At 46.9% G+C, this 27,218-nt stretch overlaps 1 protein-coding gene across 7 annotated transcripts in view; it reads left to right on the forward strand.

Annotated features, from left to right (window-relative positions):
• QTRT2 (queuine tRNA-ribosyltransferase accessory subunit 2) overlaps positions 1-27,218 on the forward strand; it is a 222,788-nt gene that overhangs the window by 84,176 nt on the left and 111,394 nt on the right. For 6 of the 7 annotated variants that reach the window (XM_086935601.1, XM_086935596.1, XM_086935599.1 and 3 more), the window contains 2 exons: positions 10,418-10,494; positions 14,913-15,122. In XM_086935601.1, coding sequence (XP_086791727.1) covers positions 10,418-10,494; positions 14,913-15,122 — 287 coding nt within the window. The remainder of the gene's footprint in view (positions 1-10,417; positions 10,495-14,912; positions 15,123-27,218) is intronic. The other variant, XM_086935602.1, reaches the window with a different exon arrangement.

Here is a 27,218-nt window from a genome sequence, read left to right on the forward strand (position 1 = left end):
AGGTGGCGGAAGTGATTGTGGTAGGTTTGAAGAGAGGGGCCGTGGTCAGGATGAACGAAATACTTTTGATAGACGAAATCAATATCGGATATCGGAGGGTGAGAATGTGGAGCATCAGGATTATGTGCATGCATAGGACTGCGTAGGATGGGGTACGGAATCAGTTGAAGTGCCAGTAGATCAAAGAGGTCCATATGTATCAGCGGGCATTTTGGGTTCTACTGATCAGTTTTTAGTTGACACAGGAGCTACTCGTAGTGCTTTGTCCAAAAACTTGGTTCCAAGGGCTCCCCTGTCTGGCGAAACGATAACATGTATAGGGTTTGATGGCACACCCTCTCCTAGCCCACTATCACAACCTCTTGCACTTTGCATTGACAAATTTTTCAGTTTTTGTCCATTTTTGTTGTCGCCTCACACTCCAGATAACATTATGGGCATTGATTTGCTCAAATACTTTCGAGCAACGATTCGCTGCGCTCCTGAAGGAGTGCGGGTTATTTTGAATGACAATTACCCAGATTCAGACAGATTTTGTACAATGAAGGAGATTGAAGCATTAGCCTCTCTCCCGCGCACGTTGTGGGCGACCTCAGATACGGATGTGGGACAGATGCTTATTCCACCTATTCGAATTACTGTCAAGGACGGAGTATTTTTGCCACGTGTACCACAGTATAAGATCTCTAGGGAAGGTGAAATTGCTCTGACGCACATTGTTCAGGATTTGATCATTGCAGGAGTAGTAGAGGAAGTTCCTTACAATGTCTGTAACAGCCCTATTCTTCCGATCCTTAAGAAAGACACTGACGACAAGGTCTATCGATTTATTATTGATTTGAGAGAAATTAACAAAATTGTCATCCCCCAGTACCCGGTGGTGTCTGATATCACGACATTGCTTACATTGGTCCCTCCAACAGCAACGACCTTTTCTGTCATTGATCTTAAAAACGCATTATTTTCCATTCCCATTCATCCCGATAGCAGATACCTATTTGGATTCACGTTAAATAATAAATCGTATAGATTTTGTCGTGTTCCTTAGGGTTATACTGAGAGTCCTAGCATCTATAGCCAGGCTTTGAAACGACAGCTTGACTCTTTTGAATTGCAATCCGGAGTAGCCCTTATACAGTATGTTGATGACCTCCTGTTGGCTGCAGACACTTATGCACAATGTGAGGAGAGTACGCTTGCTTTGCTTTCCTTTTTGGCTCAGAACAACCATAAAGTCTCTAAGAAAAAGCTGCAATACTGTAGACCCAAGGTGACCTACCTCGGTCATCTTTTGACTAAGGAGGGGCGTGCATTAACATCAGATCGAATTCAAGCGATTTTAGACACACCAGTCCCCCGCACTCAGAGAGATGTACGCGCCTTCATAGGATTAACGTCCTTTTGTAGACAGTGGATTATGGGGTTTTCGCACATTATCAAACCTTTGTTAGCGTTACTGTCCAAAACTACACCAATGCCCCTTGAATGGACAGATGAATGTCAGAATGCTTTTGAACAATTGAGACAGGCCCTTTGCTCTGCACCCGTGTTAGGTACACCAGATTACACAAAGATTTTCACATTGTACGTGCACGAGAAAGATGGGTGCACGTTATCAGTGTTAGTGCAAGCGCATGGGGATAAGCAGAGGCCATGCGCGTACTTCTCAGCCATTCTTGATCCTGTAGCACGAGGGTTACCTGGGTGCTTTCAAGCAGTTGCAGCAACAGCGGTAGCTATACGACAGAGTGAGGGAATAGTTTTGTCGCACAAATTGTTGGTGCTAGTTCCCCATGCAGTAGATGCCCTGTTAAATCAAACAATGACTCAATATCTTACGAGCGCACGTTTAACAGGATATGAGCTCACACTCCTGGCGCCACACATTACACTGAAAAGATGTGCTACCCTGAACCCTGCCACTTTATTGCCTTATCCGGTTGAAGAGGGCCAGGAAGAAAAACATCATGATTGTGTTTTCCTGACTGAGGAACAAACAAAGGGTCGTGTCGACTTACAGGATATGCCACTTCCAGATGTGGATGGGGAACTGTGGGTTGATGGATCGTGTTTGAGGCTGCCAGATGGCACGACCTCTGCAGCATATGCGATCACGACACTTAAGACAGTGGTAGAAACAGCAAGAATACCCCAGAAATCAGCCCAAGCAGCGGAGCTGATAGCCTTGACAAGAGCCTGCGAACTGAGTGCTGGCCTATGTGTGAATATCTACACAGACAGCCGGTACGCCTTCGGAGTAGTGCATGACTTCGGTTTACTCTGGAGAGAGCGTGGGTTTTTGACCTCTCATGGAGTACACATTATGCACGGAGAACTAGTGCGTGATCTCCTAAACGCGTTGCTTTGCCCAAAGAAAGTAGCGATAATTAAATGTAGTGCACATAAAAAGGTCACTGACAAAGTGGGACAAGGCAATGCCTTTGCAGACAGTATAGCAAGACAAACAGCTATGTCCCGAAATGACTCCCCCATGTATGTAGCGAAGTCGCAGGCCGAGCGATGGCATGATGCTAGAGCAGAGATGCTAGACATCCAAAAATCAGCGACTGAAGCAGAACTTGTAGCATGGGCAGAAAAAGGGGTACTGGATGACGAGGGTTGTTGGAGGAGCAAGGATATGGAGAGATGGAAATTGCCTGCAGCTTACTTGCAAGTAATGGTCCAGATGACACATGGGTTGGCACATGTGGGGGCTCTTGCAATCACTCGATTGTTAACACGAGTTTGGGAGCATCCTGAGATTGCCAATACTGCAAAGAGAGTAGTGCAGACCTGTTTAATATGTTTACAGCCCAATCCTGCAAAAGGGACGCATACTCCGAAAGGAGGGTTCGTTCCACCTTCTGCACCATTCGAGGTACTGCAAATGGATTACATCCAACTTGAGCGTTGCAATAACCTTAAGTATGTCCTAGTGGTGGTGTGCGCTTTTAGCAAATGGGTTGAGGCCTTCCCCACGAAAGATAATACAGCTTTGACAACAGCTAAGGTTCTGCTCAAAGAGTACTTTCCTCGATTTGGAGTTTGCAAATTTTTGTGGAGCGATAATGGTCCTCATTTTGTCGGGAAAATTGTGGAGTATGTGCTAAAGGGATTGGGGATCCAGCAAAAGTTTCTTGCTATGTTCCACCCTCAGTCAGCAGGTCTTGTCGAGCGGTACAATGCTACGTTGAAATTGAAACTGGCTAAGATTGTGGCGTCCACGTCATTGAAGTGGCCGGATGCCTTGCCGCTAGCATTACTCTCTCTTAGATCAGTGCCCCATTCTCGAACTGGCCTCACACCATATGAAGTGGTGTTTGGACGGCCTATGAATATATGGGGAGTTCCTAAGCCGCGATTGTTACATGATGTGCCTTGTATAATGATGAACGATTATTTGGCACGATTAACAAATGATTTGCTTTCTATTCACCAACAGGTTCGAGAAGCGCTCCCTGACAATTCCATTGGAGAGGCTCATAATCTCCGTCCTGGAGATTATGTTATGATTAAGTCGTTTGAGAGAGCGAACAGCTTGGAACCGAGGTGGCGTGGCCCCGAGCAAGTTCTACTGGCGACTCGAACAGCTGTGCGAGTGACCAACAGAAAGCGGTGGGTGCATTCAACTCACTGCCGTCGCGTCTCTCCGGACCTGTTGAATCCTACTGTGCTGTCCGACTACAGAGACATCTTGGACGAGGAAAAGAGCCCAGCTGTGACGTCGCCCGAATCTGAGGGAGCCTTCCCGGACCACACCGTTTCTGGACAACAGCGCTACAATCTGCGGCCGCGATAGGAAGAAGATTTTTTTTGTGCGAGACTGGTTGGTTACCGCTCTGGGGTTTGTGAAACGGAAGCCAGGAATCTCAAGGGGGGGGGATCAGTTTTGCCAAGAGTAGCGACACCCGTCTTGACCCTGGAGAAGAAAACAACGGCTACCTCGGAGCTCAGCACCTACGTTTTATTTTTTTTAGTTGTGTATTTGTGACATTGTGAACTGTTTGAACTATGGCGTCTTCTGCATCACGAGACAAGAGAATTCTTAGTGCCGCCTTGTTCGTACTGACAATTGTGGTGATAGCAGTGATAGCCTGGGTAGTAGAACTTGTGGTGCCTGTACGAGAACATTTGCTACCGACTACCCCGGCTCCATCTGAACATTTTCACTTCACTTTACCCTATCATGAAGAACGGCACCGACAGACTTACTTGAACAATAGCTTTATTCAAATCTTGCATCATACTCCTAATATGACGAACACTTCTAACTGTTGGGTGTGTGGGATGTTGCCTGGGCATCAGAAGAAAGAGGGCACACCGCTCATCCCACTCCCGTTTTCCCACAATGGTTCCTGCAATGCCTGGTATACTCTTCTATTCACTTTACGCTGGCCAACGAAAGGGGGGGTGCTGTTCCGTTTAAATAAAATATGTTACCATGACAGGGATGGCTATCCACAAGCTGAAGGTACTCGGTTCGAATGGGAGGAGTACCGTCCCGATAATGTCTCTGCACCCCGGGTTTACAGTAATCAAAGGAACATCAATATGTCCAGTTCCCATGTTATAAATGTCATTGATACTAAAGCGGATCTGTGTATACGAAATAAAGGTACAATCCCGGTTGGAAAAAGTGAATGTAACACTACACTTACATTTGACAGTCCAAATGGCATATCATTTGTGGCATCCCGAAATACATACTTCATTTGTGGTACTAAAGGCTACCATCAGCTCCCGTTAGGATGGCTAGGTACATGTTATATCTCTTTTGTATTGCCCCCTGTATTCATTGCCCCACCAATGTACCATAATGATTATATTTTATACCACGATTTTGTGTTAAATAGAGTTAGACGTGCTGTAGTTTTGGATGATATTGACCAGACCGATACTGCCTTACAACAATATGTAGATTTCAATTTGGGATTGTTTTCCTTTGTGGGGGCTGCTCTGAATAGTCGGAAAATACGACGACTGACCCGTGTTGTTGAGGCTGTAGCTAATGATACCGCCTTTGCATTGGGGAATATAACGGAAGAACTTCAAATATCCAGAATTGTTACGCTTCAGAACCGAATGGTTCTTGATGTGGTTCTAGCTGATCGAGGGGGAGCATGTAGAATTATCGGAAGTAGCTCCTGTGTGTACGTGCCTGACAACTCGCCATCTGTATATGATGCCATATCAAAACTCCACAAAATTGCTGCTGAAATACACCCGGACAATGGTACATGGACCCTTTCAGGGTGGTTCTGGTCAATGCTTAGTACATGGGGCTGGAAGCTACTGACGATTTTATGTATCATAGTTGGGATATTGTTCTTCTTGTGTTTATGCATACAATGTGGCCCTGCATTATGTTCCATGTGTTTGTCAGCCTGTATTCCATCTAGACGAGCTCTTGCCCAGAAAGAATTGATGCTTCATAAGGAAGTAGCTCAAGTTATGTCAATTGATATCGAAGATGAGTATCCCGACTATGTCCACTCTGAGGTAGCTCCAGCTAAACGCTAAAAGGGTCGTCTGTCGTAATTTGACAATGGCTGGGTTAGCGCTTAGCTTTGCTACACGTTATTTCCCTTAACTTGGCCTTATTCAAAAACGCCATTTTGTATGTTACGGCGGCCATTTTAGAGAATGAGCTACCTCGTGGTCAGCATGCCCTTTAGTCCTTTGTCCGTGCTACTGACTACTCGAGTTTGCCCAGCAACAGGCTATTTTTAGTAACGGTCAAGCCTGTACATGAGCAGTTCCCGCTGACCAGTCACCCCTCAGGAATGTTCCGCCAAAACTGACCAGTGGAGTTGTAACCCCTCCCATGAGTTGGCTGTGTTCCAAAAATGACCATATATGTACCTAAACTCTGTAACCTTGTACCGCCTACCTTTTATTACCTGTAAATTGTATAAAAGAAGGACTCGCACCAACGTTCGGTGTGATACTTCTTGCATTGCCGAAGGGTGCTGTAGGAATGTACCACCACCCCATGGGGTCTTAATAAACTTGTCTTTTGTACTTTTCAGTTTCCGTGCCAACAGTTCTTTTGGTGTAAGTGGGTATTTCTGCGGAGCATGTAGGCCTTGAGAACCCAATACCACACCCCTAAAGTTCTAGAAATAGAGGAATCTTTATGCATTGTCAAACCTAGAATTTCTACCCTCCACCGCCACACAAGATACTCTAGATGCAATGGCTGCAGCTCATTGAGCCGACACTGCCAGATTCTCCTCAAACCCATTATAAAGACATTGAAGAATAGAAGAAATGCTATGGTTGATAGGATATACAGATTTTGAGGCACACCAGTTTGCCTCCTGGTGTTTTACCAACAATGTAACGGTGGAGGAGATGCTTGCTTGTATAGCTCAAAGGAGGCAGAGCAGCACTCTGGTTCAGACTCAAGGTCCTAGCCTTGGAGTATTAAGCGAAGGGCATTTTTGTGGATACCATAAGCACAATTCCTTACTGTGTCTCCTGACCTAAACTGTGATCTACTTTTTTCCTATTTCTGGTGTGTGACAGTAAAGAGAATACTTTATCTCCTACATTTAGTGTAAGACAGGAATTAAAAGATTACCCTTTCACCTAGCAAAGACAATGTGTGTGTGTTTTAAAGGTGTGATTAGCATTCCATCACATTGGTGTGGTAGGGTGCATGACCCTATTGTTTGATATTTTGTACTTTTCTGGTTTTTGGGCTATTGTCATATTACTGTGTTCCTCTGCTGTTGTATTTTTAGGAAGCGCCTGATACACGCTGGCTTGCAATTACATGTATTACACAAAATATATTCCTAGTATTTTTAATGTGTTTACTCTTCTACAGCACTTGCTATATACAACATTTAGTGTCATGGAAATTTGACCCATTAGGTCTTTCCTGATGGCCAAAGCATGTTTACCGTAAAGATGTGGGAATGTGAACAATCCCTGCATCATTTTGTAATTTTTTATTTTATCATTGGTACAGTGAATTGCTAAAAGTACACGCTAGATAAATGTTGATCTCAGAGGATCTCTACTCCGACATTTACGAACAAGAGCTCCCTTGTTGGGTGAGCCCTCTGGGCTATCAGAAGCCATGAGTGAGTAGAGTGCACCAGTTTGAAGCATGCTACCATCGGCGGGTTAGGGTCCTGCTTCCTAATTACGAACACTCCCATTGATTCTGAATCTTCACTTCCGGATACATGATATTTTTGTGAAATATATTAAGAGGACGTTATAGTGTACTCTGTTGTTTTTCCTCGCATGTCCTCTTTTTAGTCTTGGAATGTTTAATTTCTCAGAGACTGGTTCTTGGAAATTCTGATTCCCTACCGAGTTGGGAATGTGAAAATATGCACCCAGGAGATCCAGGGTAACCCTGAACACCCCTTCTGGAATCAACAGAATTATTATTTGAGGTGTCTCCATCTTGAATGGAATCTTTAGGTTCCACATGTTGAAAAGTTGTAACTCTATGATCCGTCCGAATCCCCCCCTCCCCCCCCCCGCCCCCCCCCTGCTCTTGGGAAAGATGACTGAGCATATTCCTTTCTCCTGTTCTTCCGGGTGGGACTTCTGTGATTGCAGATGTGAGAGGAAACCTGCTTCCAATTCCGTTCTAGTGTATGCGCGGTACCTGTGCTAGTGAGAGTCCTGGGGATCGGAGGTGGCTGCTGGGGCTATTCAAGTCGGCGGGCCTATGTTGTGTAATGCTTTGTATGTGTGTGTGAGTAGTTTGAATTGAGTGTACTTGTGTATGGGGAGCCAGTCCAGTGCTTTCAGATCAGGGTGTGGCGAGGTAGGTTGAGGGCGAGTCTTGCTGCTTTGTATGGGACGGTTTGGAGCCTGTTCAGGGGTTATTTAGTAAACCCTGCGTAGAGTGTTGCCGTAGTAGAGGCTGCTGGTAATTAGGGTCTGTGTTACTGTTTTCATATGGGTTTTCTGGGAGCCACTTGAAGATCTTTTGTAGCTGGCTCATGATGGGGAAGCAGGTGGAAGTCGCCAAGTGAACCTAGGCTGATATATCGAGTTTGTCATAGAGGATGATTCGTAGGTTCCTGGCATGGGCGGTGGGGACTGGTAGCCACCAGGTGGAGTTCCAAGCCGAGGTCTTCATTGCGAAGATCATCGCTTCGCTCTTGCCGTACTATCAGACGTTATATGCCCAGAGTGACTCCAGACCATATCGATCTGTGAGGGCGAGGTTTTTATTTATTTCAAATGAATGTATACCGATTGAACACTTGAAAAGAGCGGGCTAAACCACAGAAGTGAACACAAAGAGCTGCACACTTTTATGGTTTTCCATCTGAATGCCACTTTTAAAAAATTCATCCATGTCTGGTTTACTGCCCTGAAAAAGCTGAAGGGATTTACAATTACATGCTAAATGAAATACATGTTGGAGTTTTCTTAATAGAGAGTTGATGCTGAACTATACTGATTACGAACAGTAAGATTAACTTCTTATATTAAATTCTTTGTATTGGCGAAATAATTGATCCACGGAATTTGTTGTCCTTTTTGTTATCGCAAAAAAGTAAGCAAATATTGACGTGAGATTTTTACTTTTTCCAGACAAATTCAATAGGCATTTAAAGTTTTAAAGTAATTTTTAAAAAGCAAGCTGCTGTCTTAACTTTGTGTGTATATGTTTGCAAAAAAAAGTCAGAAATAAGCAAAAAATTACCCACTGCAGATAACATGTAATGAAACAAAGACTGTACCACCACACCAGTCTTGGCACTGAAGTGAACTACTCTTTAGGTGCATGTACGCAAACTATTATTCACTGACAGTGAAGAGAGCCAGTGGCTGAAGTGGGCTTACCCCTTCCATGCTGTTGTGAATAGCACTTAAACGTACCAGTGCATGAAGGGGGATAAACATTTGGTCCTCAGAAGAGACCAAAAGATGTTTGTACCGCACACATTGATCATGTGTTGAATCAAACTGCATCAGAAGTGGAGGATACTGGGGAGGGGTGAGGGTCCGAAGCAGAATGGAGCTGCCATAAATAGCCAGTTGTAAAGTCCTAGATGCACAAAATCAGTCGGAGAAGCATAAACATTATCGGTTATGGTTTGCAGTACATTTCACATTTTATGTGGAAAAGGAAAGTTCATCGCTTGAATACATTATATTTAAAATTAAGCTTATAAACGGCATCACTGAAAGCTCAATTACTGATTTGCAAATTGATGTGAATTCATATTGAAGTGATTTGTAATTAGCACTGCGCGGTAACTAATTACCTTATTTTCAGCTTTCTAAATCAATACTAGAGCTGCTTCCACCGTTCTGTATGTAATCTGCTTCCAAATTGAGTTATTTTTTATATATAAAAACTCATTAAATGTAGCGTCTAGTGCTTGACTATAAATAACGCAGTGTGTCTCTATATGTGTTCCATACCCACCTGCTAATGAAACCGATGGCCGACCTGTCTTGATTCGAAGGGATAGTATTTTCACACATGGCGAGTGTATGTCTAGGAGTTGGTGCTGTGTGAAAGAAATCCTGTAATGGCTGCAGTTCTTTTTTAGATGTACACATTTTAGGTCCACGTTAAACGCTTGTAATTGCTGCTCATTTCTAATATGGGATTTACACTGAAAGAAGGTAAAATATTGAATATATGTCAAATCTTTTTTTTTTCTACTATCGATTCCATCGCCGTCGATAAGGAAAAACCTGGTTTCCTTTATTAAGTTGATTTGATTTTTTCAATCTTCTTAACTACAAAAGCCCAGAAGGCTTGAACAAGCACATGGCTACCGTTTTGGATGTCCATGTTTCTGCTGTGACCCCCATTTTCAGACTAATCTCCTGGGGTTGACTTGTGGCACTGCTCTCTGCTCCACACTGTTTCTTGTTAAACAGTAGAGTCAAAGACAGGAGGCACTTAGTGACCCTAACTAACTCATTGTACTGTTACATTTAGAAACCATTTGTGATGGGAGCAGTGTCTGAAGTTGCATTAAAGACTATAAAATGCAGCTTCTACTAGTATACTTCCATAAAACCTTGATAAAGCCCCTGTGGGCTAAACACGTTCCCATATGAGTTCAAATAAAAATATCATTCAATTTCAAAGGTTTATAGAGCGCGTTGCCTGCAGTCAGCTTATTTAACACATGGAAGCTATCATGAAAAGCGGAGGGAATCCACTAAAATATGTGCAGGAGGGTACATGTGCGATCCAGATGCTAAAACGGCTTCTCTGCTCTCACACGGCAAGGTAGCCAAGACCAGGTACTGCCATATACAGCTGGAAGATGTGTCAGGAGGTGCTTCTACAGCAGCTAGAGAAAATGTATAATTTGTAATGAGCTTGAAAGAGATCTGAATATATGAAGCCCTCCTTCTAAGCCTCTTTCTCACTCTTGCATTAAAACCCTCTTTCTGTCTCCTGATTGGGCAGGTATGACCGACGCCGTCCTCTACTGTTCCCTGCATGACCCCGTCACCGCTGTCCCGACCGGCTACAACACCAACAAGGTAAGTAGGACAGTGACAGTGGGAGTGGGGCGATAAGGGAGTGCGTGAACTCTGCGCTTCAACCTGTGGGACCCTTTCGCTAAGGAAAGAGCTTCTGACTCTGCTCCCCAGATTGATGAATCAATATTCGCTAGACTTAAAGCTCGACAGACATTTACTGGGAAGCCTTTTGTGATATTATGAGGCGGTGTTTAGATTCCTCTTTGTAATAATCATCTTTGAAAGTAAAATGGAAGATAGGCTTTTGAGATGGTTCTGGTTCACGTGGTAGTATTGTGTTTTCACTTGGCAGGGTGAGGATCCGGTAAAACACTGTATCCGGTACTTAGATCTCGACATTCAAAATAGAAACCCCTGCTCTATCTCTATAACAATTGTTGCTTCACCTCTGTCGTAAGCAACACTGTCCTTATTGCAAGCCATGGTCTCTTCTTGTGGGAAGCACTACGCTGTCTATATGACGAGCCTTTCTCTGGCTTCATGACCAGCAACATTGTCCTTATAGCCAGCCATACTCTGCTCCTGTGACAAGCCCTAATCTGTCCCTTAGTCTCTCATTCGCAAGCAACACTGTCCTTATTGCAAGCCGTGCTCTGAGCCTGGGGTGGCATAGTGAGCAAAAGAACAATGGATTAAACACAGACCTATTGACTAGGGGTAAATGTTTGATTTGCTCTGCATTCCGTCCATCATCTGTGCGTCTTTTGCTTTCTCACCGCAAGTGCGCCGGGTATGCCTGACGTAAGTCCTGGGCTCACTGTGTCACTGGATTCAAGCTAATCTGGCTGATGAGGGGTGAGCCCCGAAAACAAGTTCCAGGATGCTTGTTTCAGGTCCAGGGAGGACCTTGCCTGGCAGTTAGCCCTGGACTGTTCCCATGAGGCACAGGGTCTAGACTGATTTGCATATGGCTGGGTCTAAACTGAGATGGCATGGTGAGCAATAGAACAATGGATTTAACCCAGATCTATTGACTGGGGGTGAATGTTTAATTTGCTCTGCATTCCGTCCATTAACTGTGTGTATTTTGTTGTTCCTGTGGCAAGCACTACTCTGTCCCTTACTCAGTCTCTATCACAAGCAGCACTGTCCTTATTGCAAGCCATGCTCTCTTCCTGTGGCGTGCACTACTCTGCCTCTGTGGATAGCCTTACTCTGTCTCTTTTGCAAGAAACACTGTCCTTCTAGCAAGCTGTACTCTGCCCCTATGGCGCACTTTATTGTGACATTTTAGCAAGCCTTCTTGTATTCCATTGGCAAGCTGCAACCTACTAGTAGCAAACTTTACAGTGACCCAATAGAAAGCTGCACCCTGTCCCCATTGTAACCTCTGGCCCTGCAGCAGTGCATACCCCTACCCTGTTGCAAGCTCAACTCTGTCTCTACTACAAGTCTACTATCAGAGTACCAACATATATCAGAGTAACAATACTTACTCTACCCCATAGTAAGCTGTCTTGTGTCCCAGTATCATGTCCTACTGTGACCCTATAGCAAGCCTTACTGTGTATGGAGGAGGTAACAGCATGTCTAATCATTGCCTGAAACGTAATGGCAGCAAAATGGAGGTGTGGCTAGTGGGAAAAGCTCCATCTATCTGGTAGTCAGCATGGTGGCCTTTGACACTTGGCCAACTTCCAATTCCTAAAACAGAAATCAAAAATCTTGGAGTCTGGCTCGACTCCAACCTGACTTTTGGGAGTCAAATCCGGAAAGTCACAGTTAAATGCTTTTGGACACTAAAGGTCCTGAGGAAGGTCCTCGACCTATTACCTGTCAACACCAGGAAAACTACAGTACATGCCGTGGTCACCTCTCAGATTGAATACGGAAATGTTCTATATCTAGGCGCATCTTTAAAAAGAATAATGAAGCTGTAATCGATACAAAACGCAGCAGCTCGCCTAGTGCTGAATCTGCCAAAAAGAACATCAATATCAAAAGCCCCAGCCAGATTGCACTTTTGATGAAAGATGCTCATGGGTTCCCCAACAGAAAGTTTAAAAAAATGCAGTAGTCCGATCTACCTCAGCTTTATTAGGGTTTAAACAGCGACTGGGGGCTAGGCCGTTTGAGGCCATGATTAACATTTATAGATCCAAGTGTCTGACTATTGCTATGTACGGCTCATCTATCTGGGGTTATAAACAGCAGGAAGGGATACAGATAGCAGAAAATCGATTTTTACGTGGCCTCCTCTCTGTACCACAATCATCCTCAACTTTTGCTATCCATCAGGAACTGGGGATGGGGTATGTTTCCGATTTGTGAGTCTAGCACCGTTGATCTGTTGGCTTAAAACCTGGCTCAACGCAGATATAACACTGAATCACCAGATTCTGCGGGATTGTGTCAGGCTGGATAAAGCCAGTAGCATCCCATGGCTGTTTTACGTTAAAGTTATGTTTGCCAAACTGGGGCGTCCTGAACTTTTTAATACTCCAGAGGGGATAAAAATAGATGATGTGAAATGGGTTAAATCTCAGTTCTTGAATTTAGTGGCGCTGGATCGTGAGGAGTAGGAGCTACAGAAACCTCAGGTTAGGGCCCATTTTTTGACAAAATCCTCCTTATTAATTGAGCCCTATCTGAGAATTATGACTAAGCCTTTCCACCGCTGGCTCCTGACCAGGTTTCGTTTTAATTTGATACATTTCACGCTTGGTGATTTGCCGGGGTGGTGTAAACCAGAGGATGCAGCCCCATGCCAGTGTGATAATCATTCCCCACAGGACACATGGCACTTTGTTTGCCATTATTATAATTAAATTCGCTGAAAGTTTTTAGTCCTTCTATTGAAGGACAAAGACTTTTTACAGTTAGACCAGCGCTGCTTTATCTCCAGATGTTTAGTAGTACCTGGGACATTTTTAATATTGCCAGTTTTCTTGTTGCTGCTGTTCGTCTCAGGAAAAGGAAAACTTTGATAAACCATGTATAAATCCCCTATTTTTGTATCTTAAGGAAATTTTATTAAATTTGACACATTACGTTTTAACACTGATGAACCATATAGTTGATGTTACTGATTTTTCTTTTTATTATCGCTCATATGTATTGATAAGATGATAGTGGTTTTTGTATATTGTGCTTTGTATTTTTATGATTTTATTTAATCAAATAAAGTGGATTGACTACCAGTCGAAAAGAGAATACTGTTCAAGACAATGTACCACGGCTACCGTATTCTGGCAAAGGGAGGGCCACAATACCTTCAATGATAGCAGCTTACACACCCAGCAGATCCTAAGGTAAAGTGCTAGTAAGGATTCCAAGAATCAGAAAGGCTAAGATGGGTGGCCGATCCTTTAGATTCCTGGCAGCTAAACACTGGAATACACTGCCAGCTGAAATAAGAACAGAACCTGGTGAAACAACCTTCCGTAGAAAGTTGAAGACATGGCTTTTTCCCACTAGTTAGTCAATATATTCTCCCAAGACCTCCTGTTACAGGCCTACGAATCTGCCTGACTCTCAACCCTTACTGTCTGCTAATTTCCGGCTACTAGCGCGGGACACACCGGCGGTGTAACCATGCGCTCTATAAAAGGATAAATAAATAAATATGTGTAAAAGTCCTGCTCTTTTTTTTTTTTTTTTTTTTACAGCATACTCTGACCCTAGAGGCCTGAGGTACCCCTATATCAGGACATACGGGGTTCCTTTAGCAAGTCCTACTTTGTCCACATGGTCCATATGTGTCCCTACCGCAAATTCTGTCCCAATAGCAACTCCTTATGTGTTCCTCTAGCAAGCTCTGTCACCCTATAGCAAGCCCTGGTGTCTTCTTATAGCAATCCCTAATCTGTCCCGCCTCCCTAAATAATGCACTGTGCTGTACCGGGGGCAATGGGGACATTTCTGAGTAAGGCATCTTGGGTGAGCTACAAGTATGACACTATCAGGTGGCTGTCGCCATTCTCTCTGCGCTGGTGACATTTAATATCATTCAGCTCAGTGGATTAATGCATCCACTGCTGACAATTGTATAGAACATGAGGTTCGCAAGGTTGATTGCATATCGAGTCAAATCCAGACTGACATCCTTTCAACGTGGATAAAAGGAGTACCATAGAGTTGGGTAATACTATCACCTTTGTTTAGATGATGTGGCAAGATTGCGCAGTAAATGTGGTAAACGCTCCCCATGTCTCTCAGTCTCTCTCTCTCCTCCATGTGTGAGCCATTGCCCCCCACCCCCCCGCTTTGATGTACCCTGTTTGTCAGCTCCTTCCGAGGCATCTAAGGAATAAAAGTTATTCTTTAGATGTCTTGGAAGCAGCTATAAGTGCTTGCGCAGATGAGTGGCGCTGCTCCCCTACAGACCTAGCGCTTTGAGGCCTGCTGTTTACCCCGTTAGAAGGGTTTGCATCCTTCGCTGACGCCAGCCTTGTGTTTTTCCCGCTTCCCCCTGACAGACGGTGTCCGTCTGGGGAGGAGGGGGGCGCCTGGAGCTGTCCGCGCCGAAGTTCATGAGCATTCAGCAGGCCCTGCAGGCCGACTGGTTCCAGTGCTTGTCGGACGGAGAGCTGGTGCCCGGGGGCAACTCCAAGAAGCGGGTCAAGAAGTCCGTGGACCGCTCGCTGGCCTTCCTGGACGAGTGCCTCGCGCTGCAGCAGGCGTCTGAGGTAAGCGCGCGAGCAGGAGGCGTGGCCACAGGGCTCCGCCTGTGTGCACTGCACGGATCGCAGCGCCCTCTAGAGGCGAATCTTAAGGGGGCATGCACTGGGCCACAGATAAAACCGGTGGCACTTAGTATGTTTGAATCTCACTTTATATGCATGTGTATAAATCTACAGTCTATATTTTCTGCTGTATACCTATATACTTACAGACAGTCAGATGTAAATATTTTAGATAAACAGCAGTTCTTCTAAGTGAAAGGTAGTTGGATGAATTAATTAATGTGTGTGGCAAGAAGCAGCGTTGGTTTGTTTTTCTGTGTTGTCTCCTCTTACATTCAGCAGGTCTGGTGGTGGGGCACAAGGGGGTAGGAGGATAAATAGATCTGGGGCACAGGACCATCTGCCCCTCTTCTAGAGCATAGCTGTCAAGGTTTCAGATTGCTTGTGTGTGACCCTTTTCATAATTTCAGTGTAATTATTAATGACATTCAACAACTGAGTGACACTTTCTCGTGAGCAAAATGAAGCAATAAAGACAAGGAGCATATGAATATCAGAGTTTCTCGTTGCTTAAAGGGGTGTAATTTCTAAGATCTTAAAAGTACTGTAAAGCACCGAAATGGAAGGGCACTAACCTAGTGCCCTTATATGGGGTGCTGCCAGGAGGCTGTGCGTCGTGGCAGCTAGGCCTCAGATTTAGGGGTTTTGAGGGAAGGGGAGGTGTGAGAAGGCTACATACTTGTGGGGGTGCTGCCTGTACGTTGTGGCAGCTAGGTCTCAGATTCAGGGGTTTTTGTAATGTAGTTCAATGATGACTCGTAGCCAGTGGTTGAAGTGCTATTCTTATTTATTAAATATAAGAATATAATTCTCTGAGGAGCGCCGGCCGGCGCTCTGCTCTGTTCAATGCTCGGCGCGCTAATGCCTGCGCGCGCACACGGCGCCAACATTGCCGCCCTACGTCACGTCGACGTGACGTAAATAAACTAGAATGCTACATATCTCCCCCTTTTACCAATACCAAGTTCAGTCACTTACAGTTCGCTGTCTAGTTCAACGTCTCGAAACCTGGAAGGCCTTACGACTTGCCTTCCACTCCTGGTCACCTTACCAGTGTTCTCTCGAGTCCCTTGACCCTGTGTCTCCGTATCTTCCGTTCCTTCGCTCACCGCTCCCTCACTGTTCATATTTCCTCCCGGCATGTCCATCTCCGCTCCCGGAGTCTCGCTCCCTTCTTCACCTTCTTGCACCTCCACTGCACTTGCTCCATCCCCTTGCTCACTTCCGCTGAACCTACTCTCCACATTCACGTCGTCCATGTCTTCGCCTTCCAAGGACCATCGTCCCCATCTCAATATCTTGTTGCACCGGGCCATGCGGTCCTGCGACCACACGTTTCCATCGCTGAGCAGAGCCGCTCGATCGTATACTTCCTTGACTTGCATCGGCTTGCTATACTTGCTATCCCCTTTCCTTTGTAGGGTGGCTAGCTTTACTCTCACCCACTCTCCCCTTTCTAAGTGAGTGTCCTTCACATTCCTCCGTTTGTTGTAGTTATTGGTGTAGATGGCTTGTGCTCTTTCCAGGTTGGCCCTTACTACGGCAGGAGACCACTCACTGGTTACCACCTTCTCCTTCCAGATCCTGTTGTCATGCGTGAAGGGTTCACGTCCTCTCAATATTTGAAACGGGCTGTAACCCGTGCCTGTGGGGGTTATTCTGTAGGCCCACACCATGTTCTCCAGCGCTTTCTTCCAGTCTTTATTGCTGGAGATGGCCGCTTGTATGGCTCCCATCACTACTCTGTTAAATCGTTCAACTAGGCCGTTTCCCGCTGGGTGGTAAATGGCCGTGTGTCTGATGGAGATGCCATTTCTCTCCATGAATTCTTTCCATCTTTCCGACGTGAACTGTGGTCCATTGTCGCTTAAGATGGACTTGGGAATTCCTTCTCTGGTGAACGTTTCGGAAAGAAACTCTAAGATGTTCTCAGTGTCCATGGATTCACTCACTTTTATCTCTGGCCATTTGGAGTAACGGTCTATGAGGACACACACATATCTCTGTGTGCTCTGGTCATCAAGCACAGGTCCTAAAATGTCTATGGATAACTCTTCCCATGGATTGGAGGGATTGTCGAACTTTCCAAGAGCTGGACGTAGTGGTCTCAATGTTTTGTCGGCCCCTTGGCATTGGGGACACTCTCTGACATGCCTCTCTGCTCTTACGTCCATACCTGGCCACCAGTAATTTTGTTTCGATCTGGCCTTGAGCTTTCCTATGCCAAGATGGCCCTCATGTAGTAAGTCCAGCAACTTGTTGATGAGATTCCTTGGGGGAATCACCTTGTCTCCTCTGTAGATGAATATACCCTTGTCTCCTACTGACAGTTCCTCCTTTACTTCGTAAAATGGCTTAAGGTTCGTCTTCACCTTTCTCTTTTCTGGCCAACCTTGTATGATGTGCGCCTTTACATCCTTGATGTCGGTATCTTCTTCATATGCTTCAGTCCATTCTTGTAGGCTGATTATCTTCTCTTGGTCTTCTATGAGAGCTACCATCTCTCCTCTGTCTGCTGGGTCTTCCTCTCCGGGCTCCATGGCCGCTGCTCTACTCAAGTAGTCTGCAACTCGGTTCTTGTTTCCGGGGATGTACTCTACATCATATCTGAATTCTAACAACTTTAAGGACATTTTTGATATCCTGGGCGTAGCGCTGGCATGTCCGCACGATGTTAGTACCTTCACCAACGGCTTGTGGTCCGTCTTGAGCAGGAATCGGGTACCCCATAGGAATTGCCGGAACCTCGTCATGGCCCACACTACCGCTAGCATCTCCTTCTCGATGACGCTGTACTTGCTTTCGGTCTCCGTCAATGCCTGGGATGCGAAGCTGATTGTCTCCATGTCCCCTCTTCCTCGGTCTTGCATAAGTACAGCGCCTAGCCCTTTGTCACTGGCGTCGGTGATGAGCACCGTAGTGCCTTGTGGATCGTACCCCTTGAGCGGTATTGCTCCCGAGATCTCCTTTTTGATGACTTCAAACTCTGCTTGGACTTCCGGTGTCCACTGAAACGCCGTGCTCTCTCTGGTCAGCAACCTCATGTTGTAGGTCTTTGAAGCAAAGTGTACCACGAACTTACTATAGTACTCCGCCATTCCCAGGAACGACCTGACTTCTTCCTTGTTCTTGGGGGGCGGTGCCTCAGCGATGGCCTTCACGTTCTCTGCCTTTGGTGTGATCCCTTGTTGTCCAATTTCATGGCCTAAGTATGTCACCGATTGCAGTCCCAACCGACATTTTGACCATTCTGCCGTGAGGCCTTTGACTTCCAGTGTTTGTAGCACTTTTTCTAGTTTCCGGTCATGATCCCTCCTATCACTCCCCATCACTAGAATGTCGTCCTGGAAATACTGGACGCCCTCGCAGTCTCTGAATAGTTGGTGCATCATCTTTTGAAAGACTGCTGCCGCCGAGGCCAGACCGAACGGCATGCGACAGAATCGGTAGCACCCAAACGGGGTGATGAACGACGTTAGGCTCTTGCTGTCCGGGTGCAGTGCTATCTGGTGGTAGGCCGATGTAAGGTCAATGGTGGAGTACCACTTCACTCCTCTAGTTTTGGCCAACATCTCCTCTATCCTGGGAAGGGGAAATTTCTCCACCACTATGTTTTTATTAAGTTCTCTCAGGTCCACACAGAGCCTGACCTTCCCGTTGGGTTTCATTACGACTACCAAGGGCGCCAGCCATTCGGCGCAGGTGATTGGTTCTATGATGCCCTTCCTCTCCAGTTCTTGGAGTTCCATCTGGACCGCTTCCCTCACTGCGATGGGCACATTTCTCACCTTGTGTGCTACTGGAATGGCTCCATCCTTAAGCACAATCTTATGTTGAAATTTCTCCATTTTTCCTACTGTACCCCCAAACACCTTCGGGTAGTTCTTCTTCCATTTGTTCATGTCCGGCCATTCCTCCTGTTCTGTAAGTAGAATTTGTTCCTTCCCTCCTGGGTCGAGTTTTATTCCTAGATCGCCCTGGTCTAACCATCCTAGGACGGAGGATCCTTTCTCTGCAACATATAGTTTGCACCACGCTGATCGGCCTCTGAACTCAAACAATAGGTGTCGGAAGCCTAACATGGGAATGCGATCCCCGTTGTAGGTGACTGGCCGTATATCTAGTTTCTCCAGATCTGGGCCCAACTTGGGTTGGAACTCTTCTTCCCACACTGCTCTCTGCACGATGGTAAATGGAGATCCGGTGTCTGCCACTACTGTGATGGTGATGCCGCCCATGGGCATGTCTAGGACAGGTTTGGTTGATCTCTTGCCGTCCACGCTCAACACTTGGTCGTATATCCATAAGACAGTGACCACTTCTTCCTCCGTGACTTCCTCTAGGTCTTCTTCGCTTTGGTCAACGTATTTCACCATTCCCTTTTGCTGTTTCTTTCGACATACCTTCTCGTAGTGGCCTACGATGCCGCAGTGCAGGCATTTGGCCCGGAATGCCGGACATCTTCTGTCGTGTGCTTCGTGGGACCAACTTCCGCACCTGTAGCACGTTTTCTTGTTCTCACCGCTCGCCTGTTTCCCTTGCCATCTGCTGGTTCCTTTGGTCCCTGGTTGCTTGTTTCTTTGGTCTTTGCGGTGATCCTCTTCCTGTATCCTGTTCACCATGGTTGGGGTGGCCACCTCTTTCTTGGTTGCATTTGCGCACCTCTTTGCGAGTTCTGCCCTCTTCACTATGACCAGCACTTCTTTGAGTGTGGTGTCGCCGCTCGCCCACAGCTTGTCTTGTACATTTGCGCTCGTGGTGTGCATGACCACCTGGTCTTTTATGAATTCATCTTCCCACAGCGCGTATTTGCACGTGGCTGCCAGTTTTCTCAATGCTGCTACATACTCTTCGATGGTTTCTCCCGCCTTTTGTTTCCTTTGCTGGAAGTTATATCTATACACTGAAACGCAGATGGTGGGGCGATAACGTTCATCTAGGTCCTCCACTGCCTGTGCATACACATCGTCATCTGTGTCTTCTCTTTTTTTCGGTACTAGACTCTTGTATATTCTGAGTCCCTCTGGTCCTAGGTTTAGTAGCAGGATGCGTTTCTTTCTCTGAGGAGTGAATTTTTCTTCATTTTCATCCTCTAGGACCCCTATGAAGTTGTCTATATATTCCTTCCAGTCCTCCCACTTCATCAGTGGATCTCCGGGTTTCGGCAGGAATTGTACAGGTGCAATCGCATACCCCGCCGGGGTACTCATCTTCACTTCCTTGGCGCCTGTCCCGTCGGTGGTTTTACCTGGGGGGCTGCCTGGGGCGCTGTTCTTGTTCCCTGTGTGCGTGTTTCTCTGGGGGCTCTTGTTGCTAGTCCCCACCTCCTCCTCTTTGGTAGCCAGCGCAGCGCTCCCTGTGCGTGGATATGCAGGAAGGTGGCGCGTGTGCCCTTGACTATGCCGTGGTCGCGCTGCCTCTCTGGCCTATATGCCTCTTCTGTGATGTGCTGTGGCACTGCCACGCTCCTCGGTTTCACTATACCTCAGTTCGTCCAATAGAGACTGGCTGTGACGTTTCCTCGACCGTGCTGATCCAGGTAAACCTTTCTGGTGTCAGGGTGGGCCAGGTGACCTTGTGCGTGAGTCTTCCTGTGCCTCGTGGTAGTCACATGGAGTGCTAACTCCCTTCTGTGCTCCTAGCGTCGGTCTGGTCGCTCTCCCGACCTCGTCGCCACTGTAATGTAGTTCAATGATGACTCGTAGCCAGTGGTTGAAGTACTATTCTTATTTATTAAATATAAGAATATAATTCTCCGAGGAGCGCCGGCCGGCGCTCTGCTCTGTTCAATGCTCGGCGCGCTAATGCCTGCGCGCGCACACGGCGCCAACATGGCCGCCCTACGTCACGTCGACGTGACGTAAATAAACTAGAACGCTACAGTTTTGAGGGAAGGGGAGGTGTGAGAAGGCTACATACTTGTGGGGGTGCTGCCTGTACGTTGTGGCAGCTAGGCCTCAGATTCAGGAGTTTTGAGGGAAGGGAGAGGTGTGAGAAGGCTACATACATGTGGGGGTGCTGTTGCAGCCAGGCTTCAGATTCAGGGGTTTTGAGGGAAGCGGGAGGTGTGAGAAGGCTACATACATGTGGGGGTGCTGTCAGAAGGCTGTGCGTCGCTGCAGCCAGGCCCTAGACTCCGGCGTTTTGAGGGAAGCCGAGGAGTGTGAGAAAGCTTCATACTGTTGCATGGACTTGGCATCTCATGACGCAGATCCCTCCTGGCTCCGGCCCCTTTCTGCTGCCAGCTCACACTTGGAATTTGCGGGCATCCAGAGTAAAAAAAAATCCATTTCTAGCACAGCGTGCCAACACCTCCAAATGAGAGGGTCACGAACCTAAAAGCTCTTTCTAAAATTACCCTTCTGTAAAAAGTTTGCAGGAGGCTTGTGGTGCCATATGCTTAGCCTGGCAAGACATCAGTTGTGGATCGACACTATCTACTAGGCACTGAGCGCGTTCTAGAGACCACTGTATCTGAAAATATCATGAAAATAATAAAAACATGGCTCTGGTTGTCAGTACAATAGGACTCAAACTGGAAGGGCCTTCTGGGCGGTTAATGCACATGCTGCAGTGATGAGTGAACTTCAGTGCAGAGAGAGTGCATGACTCCCCTGACTAGACTGCGCCACCCTAAGTACCAAGGGAACCAGGATGAGCGTTTTCCAGGTTCTTCAGATGGGGATGGGCAGGCCCCAAGGCTGCAGGAGAAGGCAGTGCAAATTAATGTAAGGCGAAGAGCTGCGACTGTCCAGACCTGAGCAGCCAGACAGGTTATCTGTGCAGAATGGAGAGGAAACATTCCCCCCTGCCAGGACTGAGCTGGGAAAGAGAATAAGCTTGAGTACAGAAGTAAAAGCGGCCCCTCATTAGGGAATGAGACAGTTAGGAGTGGCCTACATTTGCACATCGTGGTAGTTTTGAACGCTGTAGACTCCGTGCATGTAAGTTTCCTCATGCTGAAGGCACTGGTTGTGGTATTATCAGGAAAATCTACAGTAAAACCTGCTGCACCCCTAGCTTTAACTCCTCTGGGCTCGACCAGTGTTGGATTGGGATTAAAAATCGTCCCGGGCACGCTATAAAAAGGGGCCCACGTTTGCATATTGCTTTTAGGCAAAACACAGCTTCGGTGAAATTTAATTTTAAAAAAGGGAGGGGGCAAAAAATGCACGGATTAGTTTACACTGGTAAAACACACCTGAAAACAAGTGAGGCCACTTCTGCTCAGGTCCTTTGCCCCCGCTCAATATGCATACATTAATGGGCCGGCCTAGCGAGAGAAAGGGAGTGACACCTCTGCCCGTTGATAAAAGGGAGGTAATGGACACCCATCTACCGCCAGAAAGGGAACTCAGGCACCCACTGGGCCGCTGGCGGCATCCGAACAACTCAGAAACCACCCAAATCGGCCCTCCCAGGCTGCTAAAAAAAAAAAGCAGCCCACAGCTGGAATGCGGATTCCGGTCCCTCGGGCATTGCCCGAGTGCCCGCGTTACCAATCCGACCCTGGGCTTGATACCGGCTGGGACTTCTAGACTTATCACACAGGACGGGCTGCATCAGAGTCGGATTGATACCATACCCGACACCGGCAGGCGCTCTGTGACCCTGCTGCATCCGCCAGTAAACACCTCCTGTGAGACCCGCACCAAAGCAGCACTGAAGAAGGGCATCACATCGGCAGAGCGCATTGAAGTTTTAGGGAAACCAGGCGGCAGGTTCCATAGTGAGAAGTAAGAATGCATGTATCAAGCCTGTGAATGAATACCTTGGGCCTTGAGAGGCCCACCAACCGCCCCAAAAAATAACAGCACACACACTGACCTGTCACACATACCGGGTATCAAACGCACACTGGCGGGGGTGGGGCTGGTTTACAAGGGCATGTCCTGGCGGCGGGCAGGGCAAGCTAAGGGAAAGCTGCTACTGGCCTCCTCATGTGATGTATACGTGTTTTGCAAGCTATGTGAGACTCTAGAGACAAGGGTCTGACTGGGAAACCAAAAGCAGCCCTGGTAAAAACGTGCAAATCAGCCCCACTCCCTTCCTCTCCTCGTCATCTCTCTATTTCCATACATTCTGTGTCTCTCCTTCTGTGTCTATCATTCTGTCTCTCTCATTCTGTTCTCTCTCGCTCTTCTTACCTCCCTCTCTCTCTTCTTCCCTACCTCTCCTTCCCTCCCTCTCTCCTCCTCACCCTCTCTCCTCTCCCCCCCCCCCCCCACCCCCCCCACCCCCTCGCCTGTTGCAATTAATCTCTAGGGAAAGTGACAGAGGCACCAGGAGCGGCCCAGGGCATTAAAAATCGGCCTCCAATGGCTCCTGTCCACCGGGGAAACGCCCGATGGAACAGTAGGACTGTCCGGCCCCTCTAGAGACCCCATGACTGATAGCTGAGGCAAACCAGAGACCTCCAACCTTTCTGTAATAGTAGCTACTAGTGTTCTGTGAAAAGCAACCTGAGCTACTGATATTATAAGTGTTGTCACCGTGACCACGTCACACAACTTTACATTAGTGGCCTCCATATGCAAATATACCAGCCGTGGCCACCTCAGTTCTTCAGGAGTGACCCCAAGCAGTAATGCAAAAAAGGCTTTGTTGATGTGGGTAATACAGAGCAGCCATAGCAGCAATGCCCCTGGCACCAAGGTAATAATAACAAGTCTCCCCTATGAGTTACTGTGTCTGAGTGTGGAGGAGGAGTGTGGAGAAGAGGGTAAAGTGCTAGGGGATATAAGGTTCAGCGCTGTAGGGCTGCAGTTGATGGGGCCTGCATTACCTACTCAGGTAATGCAGGTAGGGTACAGAGCATTGAGCTAGTGGTTGAGAGTGATAGTGCCTAGTTGGGTGGGGGTGTGGTACTGGAGACATGGTCTCCAGTGTCATTGAGCTACAACCCTTGGGTTGGTAAGGGGTAGAGTACTTGGGTTCTGAGGTACATTGGCTGACGCTACAGTGGTGGGGAGGTACTCTGCCTGGATAAAAGGATATAGGGGGTGGAGGGAAGAAGGGGATAAAGTACAGTGAAACTGCTGTTGATCGGCGCTACAGTGCCTTCCTGCGGGGAGAGGCGGTGCTTGGGGTGTATGGGGTACAGTGCTGTGGACCTGTAGTGGTGGGCGTTACAGCAGCTAGTTGTGAGGTTACAGTTCCTGGGGGTATGGGGTACAGTGCAGTGGATGGAAGCTAACGTGTCTGGATGCAGAGTAAGTAGGAGTACAGTGCTGCTTGGAAATATGGGGTACAGTGCCATGGAGCTGCAGTGGATTGGAGCTACTGTGCCTGGATGCAGAGAGGGAGTGCAGTGCTTGAGGTTACTGGGTGCAGCTCTGTGGTTCTGTAGTTGATGGAGGCTGCAGCACCTGGTGTATAGTACGTGTAATACAGTACTGTTGAAAGATACTGCAACTGGTGTATAGTGCATGGAGGATATGGGGTACAGTGCCGTGGACTTGCAGTAGATGGAAGTTACATCACCTGGTGTATAGTGCATGGGGTGTCAGGCAGCTTAGCACTTAAGTAGAAAACCAAGCTCCACTGACCTGTATATGTCGTACCCAGCAGGAGGGTTGTTTCGAAGCGTAGTCCTCCACTGCCCCCCTGCACTAACCCCGTTGAGTAAAAAGCAAGGGGGGGAAATGGGGGAAGAAAACAAGGAGAGGGGCGAAAGAGAAAAACTGCTTGCCTGTCCACCCTGATTCTGCTCTTGACCGCCCTCTGGAGTACTGGGTGCAAACCGCGACGTCGCATACCACATGGAAGGATCGACACCCTGGAAACCCACGTAATTCGGGGAAAGAGAGGCGTATGAACATACACTATACTTTATATACTGTGCTATATAATGTCCTTTAATGTGTAAGGCAGTACCTGGAACTTGTGTAGCTTAGATGGAGTATCAGGAACATAATGTGTGCAGTTATGTAACGTATTGCTGTGGATTTGCGACTGGTGCATATATACCTGGGAGGGAAATGATTGGTGGTAGGACTTAGGGTGCAGTAGGAGCCCTGGAATTCACAGCTATGAAGGAGTCTGGGTCTAATCTTAGTATAAAGGCAAAGCCAATTTATTGTAATGCGTGGAAACCACTCACTCACTCACTCACTCACTCACTCACTCACTCACTCACTCACTCACTCACTCACTCACTCACTCACTCACTCACTCACTCCATAGCCCTTTCCATGCATATACCTATGTGGTATTCCTTTCTGGCATGCTGCATTGGTAATCGCAGCTGTGTCTTGATAAGGCACAGCTGTGGGTGTCACTATGATGTCATATGCTGTGGGTTCCCATGGGGATGGAATGTGACTCCTTGAAGAGATGCAACAGTTGGCAGGAGACCTGCCGATGGATGAATTGGATCTTCTATGAATAAAGGAACTTGAACATTTTACCTCTATCCATTCTCTTTGTACTACAACCCCGTGGCAAAGGCAATCTTGAATTGCCACAAACTACGTACACACCAACAACAAAAATATAAGCCACTAGGCATACCCTTAATCAGCTTGGTATAGAATGACTAGGAATTCTTAGGGCTGTTAAACACAAAATGAGGCTCTTGGGGATAAGGCTCAAGGTAATGAGGCTTGAGGTATAACCACATGCAATTTTTGAGGGGGTAAACGATGGGTTATGTAAAGAAGCACGATACTCCGGATATGTAATTCTTCCAAAGATTTATTCGTAGGTTTGAAACCCAGCAGTTGCACACGGAGACCAACAGGAAACTCCTCTCTTCTCCTCGTACCGTCCACAGACTGCTAGCTGGATTCTACATGACACATGTCATTCTAGAACACAGCCAAGCAGTCAAGGCACGAGAAGAAGAACACAACAGGTTACACCAGCGCTGCAATATGCAGAAGTCTCGATGAATGCCCCTTGGTTCGGCCCCCCACTCCCCAAGGGAGGGGGATCGTGGCTGGACCGGGGGTCTCAGTGGAGGCCACCCCCTGAGAAGGCCTAGGGGGTCAGGGAGTCTCTACCCTGCCCCCTTTTCACGTTCTCCACTTTTGTTTTTGTCTCTCTTCTACCTCGGAGTGACAAAATGGCGGCCAAAGGGTGCGAGCACCATTTGCGTACCTCGCGATTTAAAAAAAAAAGGTTTTTTTGCCCTTTGGGGTCCTTCTGGGACCCCCTGAGAAGACCTAGTCAGGAAATCACTAACCTACCCCCTTTTCACGTTCTCCACTTTTGTTTTGAGCTCTTTTCTGCGTCGAGGGTGCGTGCACCGTGCGCGCACCTCGTGATTTTTAAAGAAAAAAACATTTTTGGGGGGGCCTTCGGGGTCCTTCAGGGACCCCCTGAGAAGGCCTTGGGGGTCAGGAAGTCTCTACCCTGCCCCCTTTTCACGTTTTCCACTTTTATTTTTGGCTCTCTTCTGCCTTTGACACAAAATGGCGGCCAACACTTCCCGGTTTCCTCCGATTAGAATCTTGACAGATGTCTACCAACAAATTAGAATTCAGCTCGCGCACACCCGATTCGCGCACGGTGCGTGCTTATAGATATATATTTTTTTTCTTCTAATTTTCTCAGGAACTGGAAGGATTTACACCATTTAAGCAAAAGGGTGATCTGCGAATCAGACTCTACCATTTTGCCAAATTTGGTGTAATTCCGTTCAGCGGTTCGGGCTGTAGCCGTGTCTAAAGGTCCTATGGAAATTAACATGGGGAAAACAGGTTTTGGGACCTCCCTTTTTTCTCGGCCCCGCTTCACGAATCTACCCGAGACTTTCAGGAAAGAAGCGGAGCGGAACGGGCCATCTTCTTTGAGAAATTTGCGAAGATTCGTCCACTGGCGCCCAAGTTATTCCCAATAGAATGTTGCGGATTTCCTATGGAAACTAGGTCCTAACTATAACTACCTACTGGCGACCGCCAGTAGGTAATATATATATATATATTTATATAAAAAAACAGAGAAAATGCCTGGCGCTAATTCTCAGTTCCCTGTTTTCCTCTCCGTGAATAGTCTATACATTAAGTCATGTACTGAGAAAGACACACTTTGGATCTT

Source organism: Lissotriton vulgaris, chromosome 8, assembly GCF_964263255.1.
Source record: "Lissotriton vulgaris chromosome 8, aLisVul1.2, whole genome shotgun sequence".
NCBI classification, from domain to species: Eukaryota; Metazoa; Chordata; class Amphibia; order Caudata; family Salamandridae; genus Lissotriton; species Lissotriton vulgaris.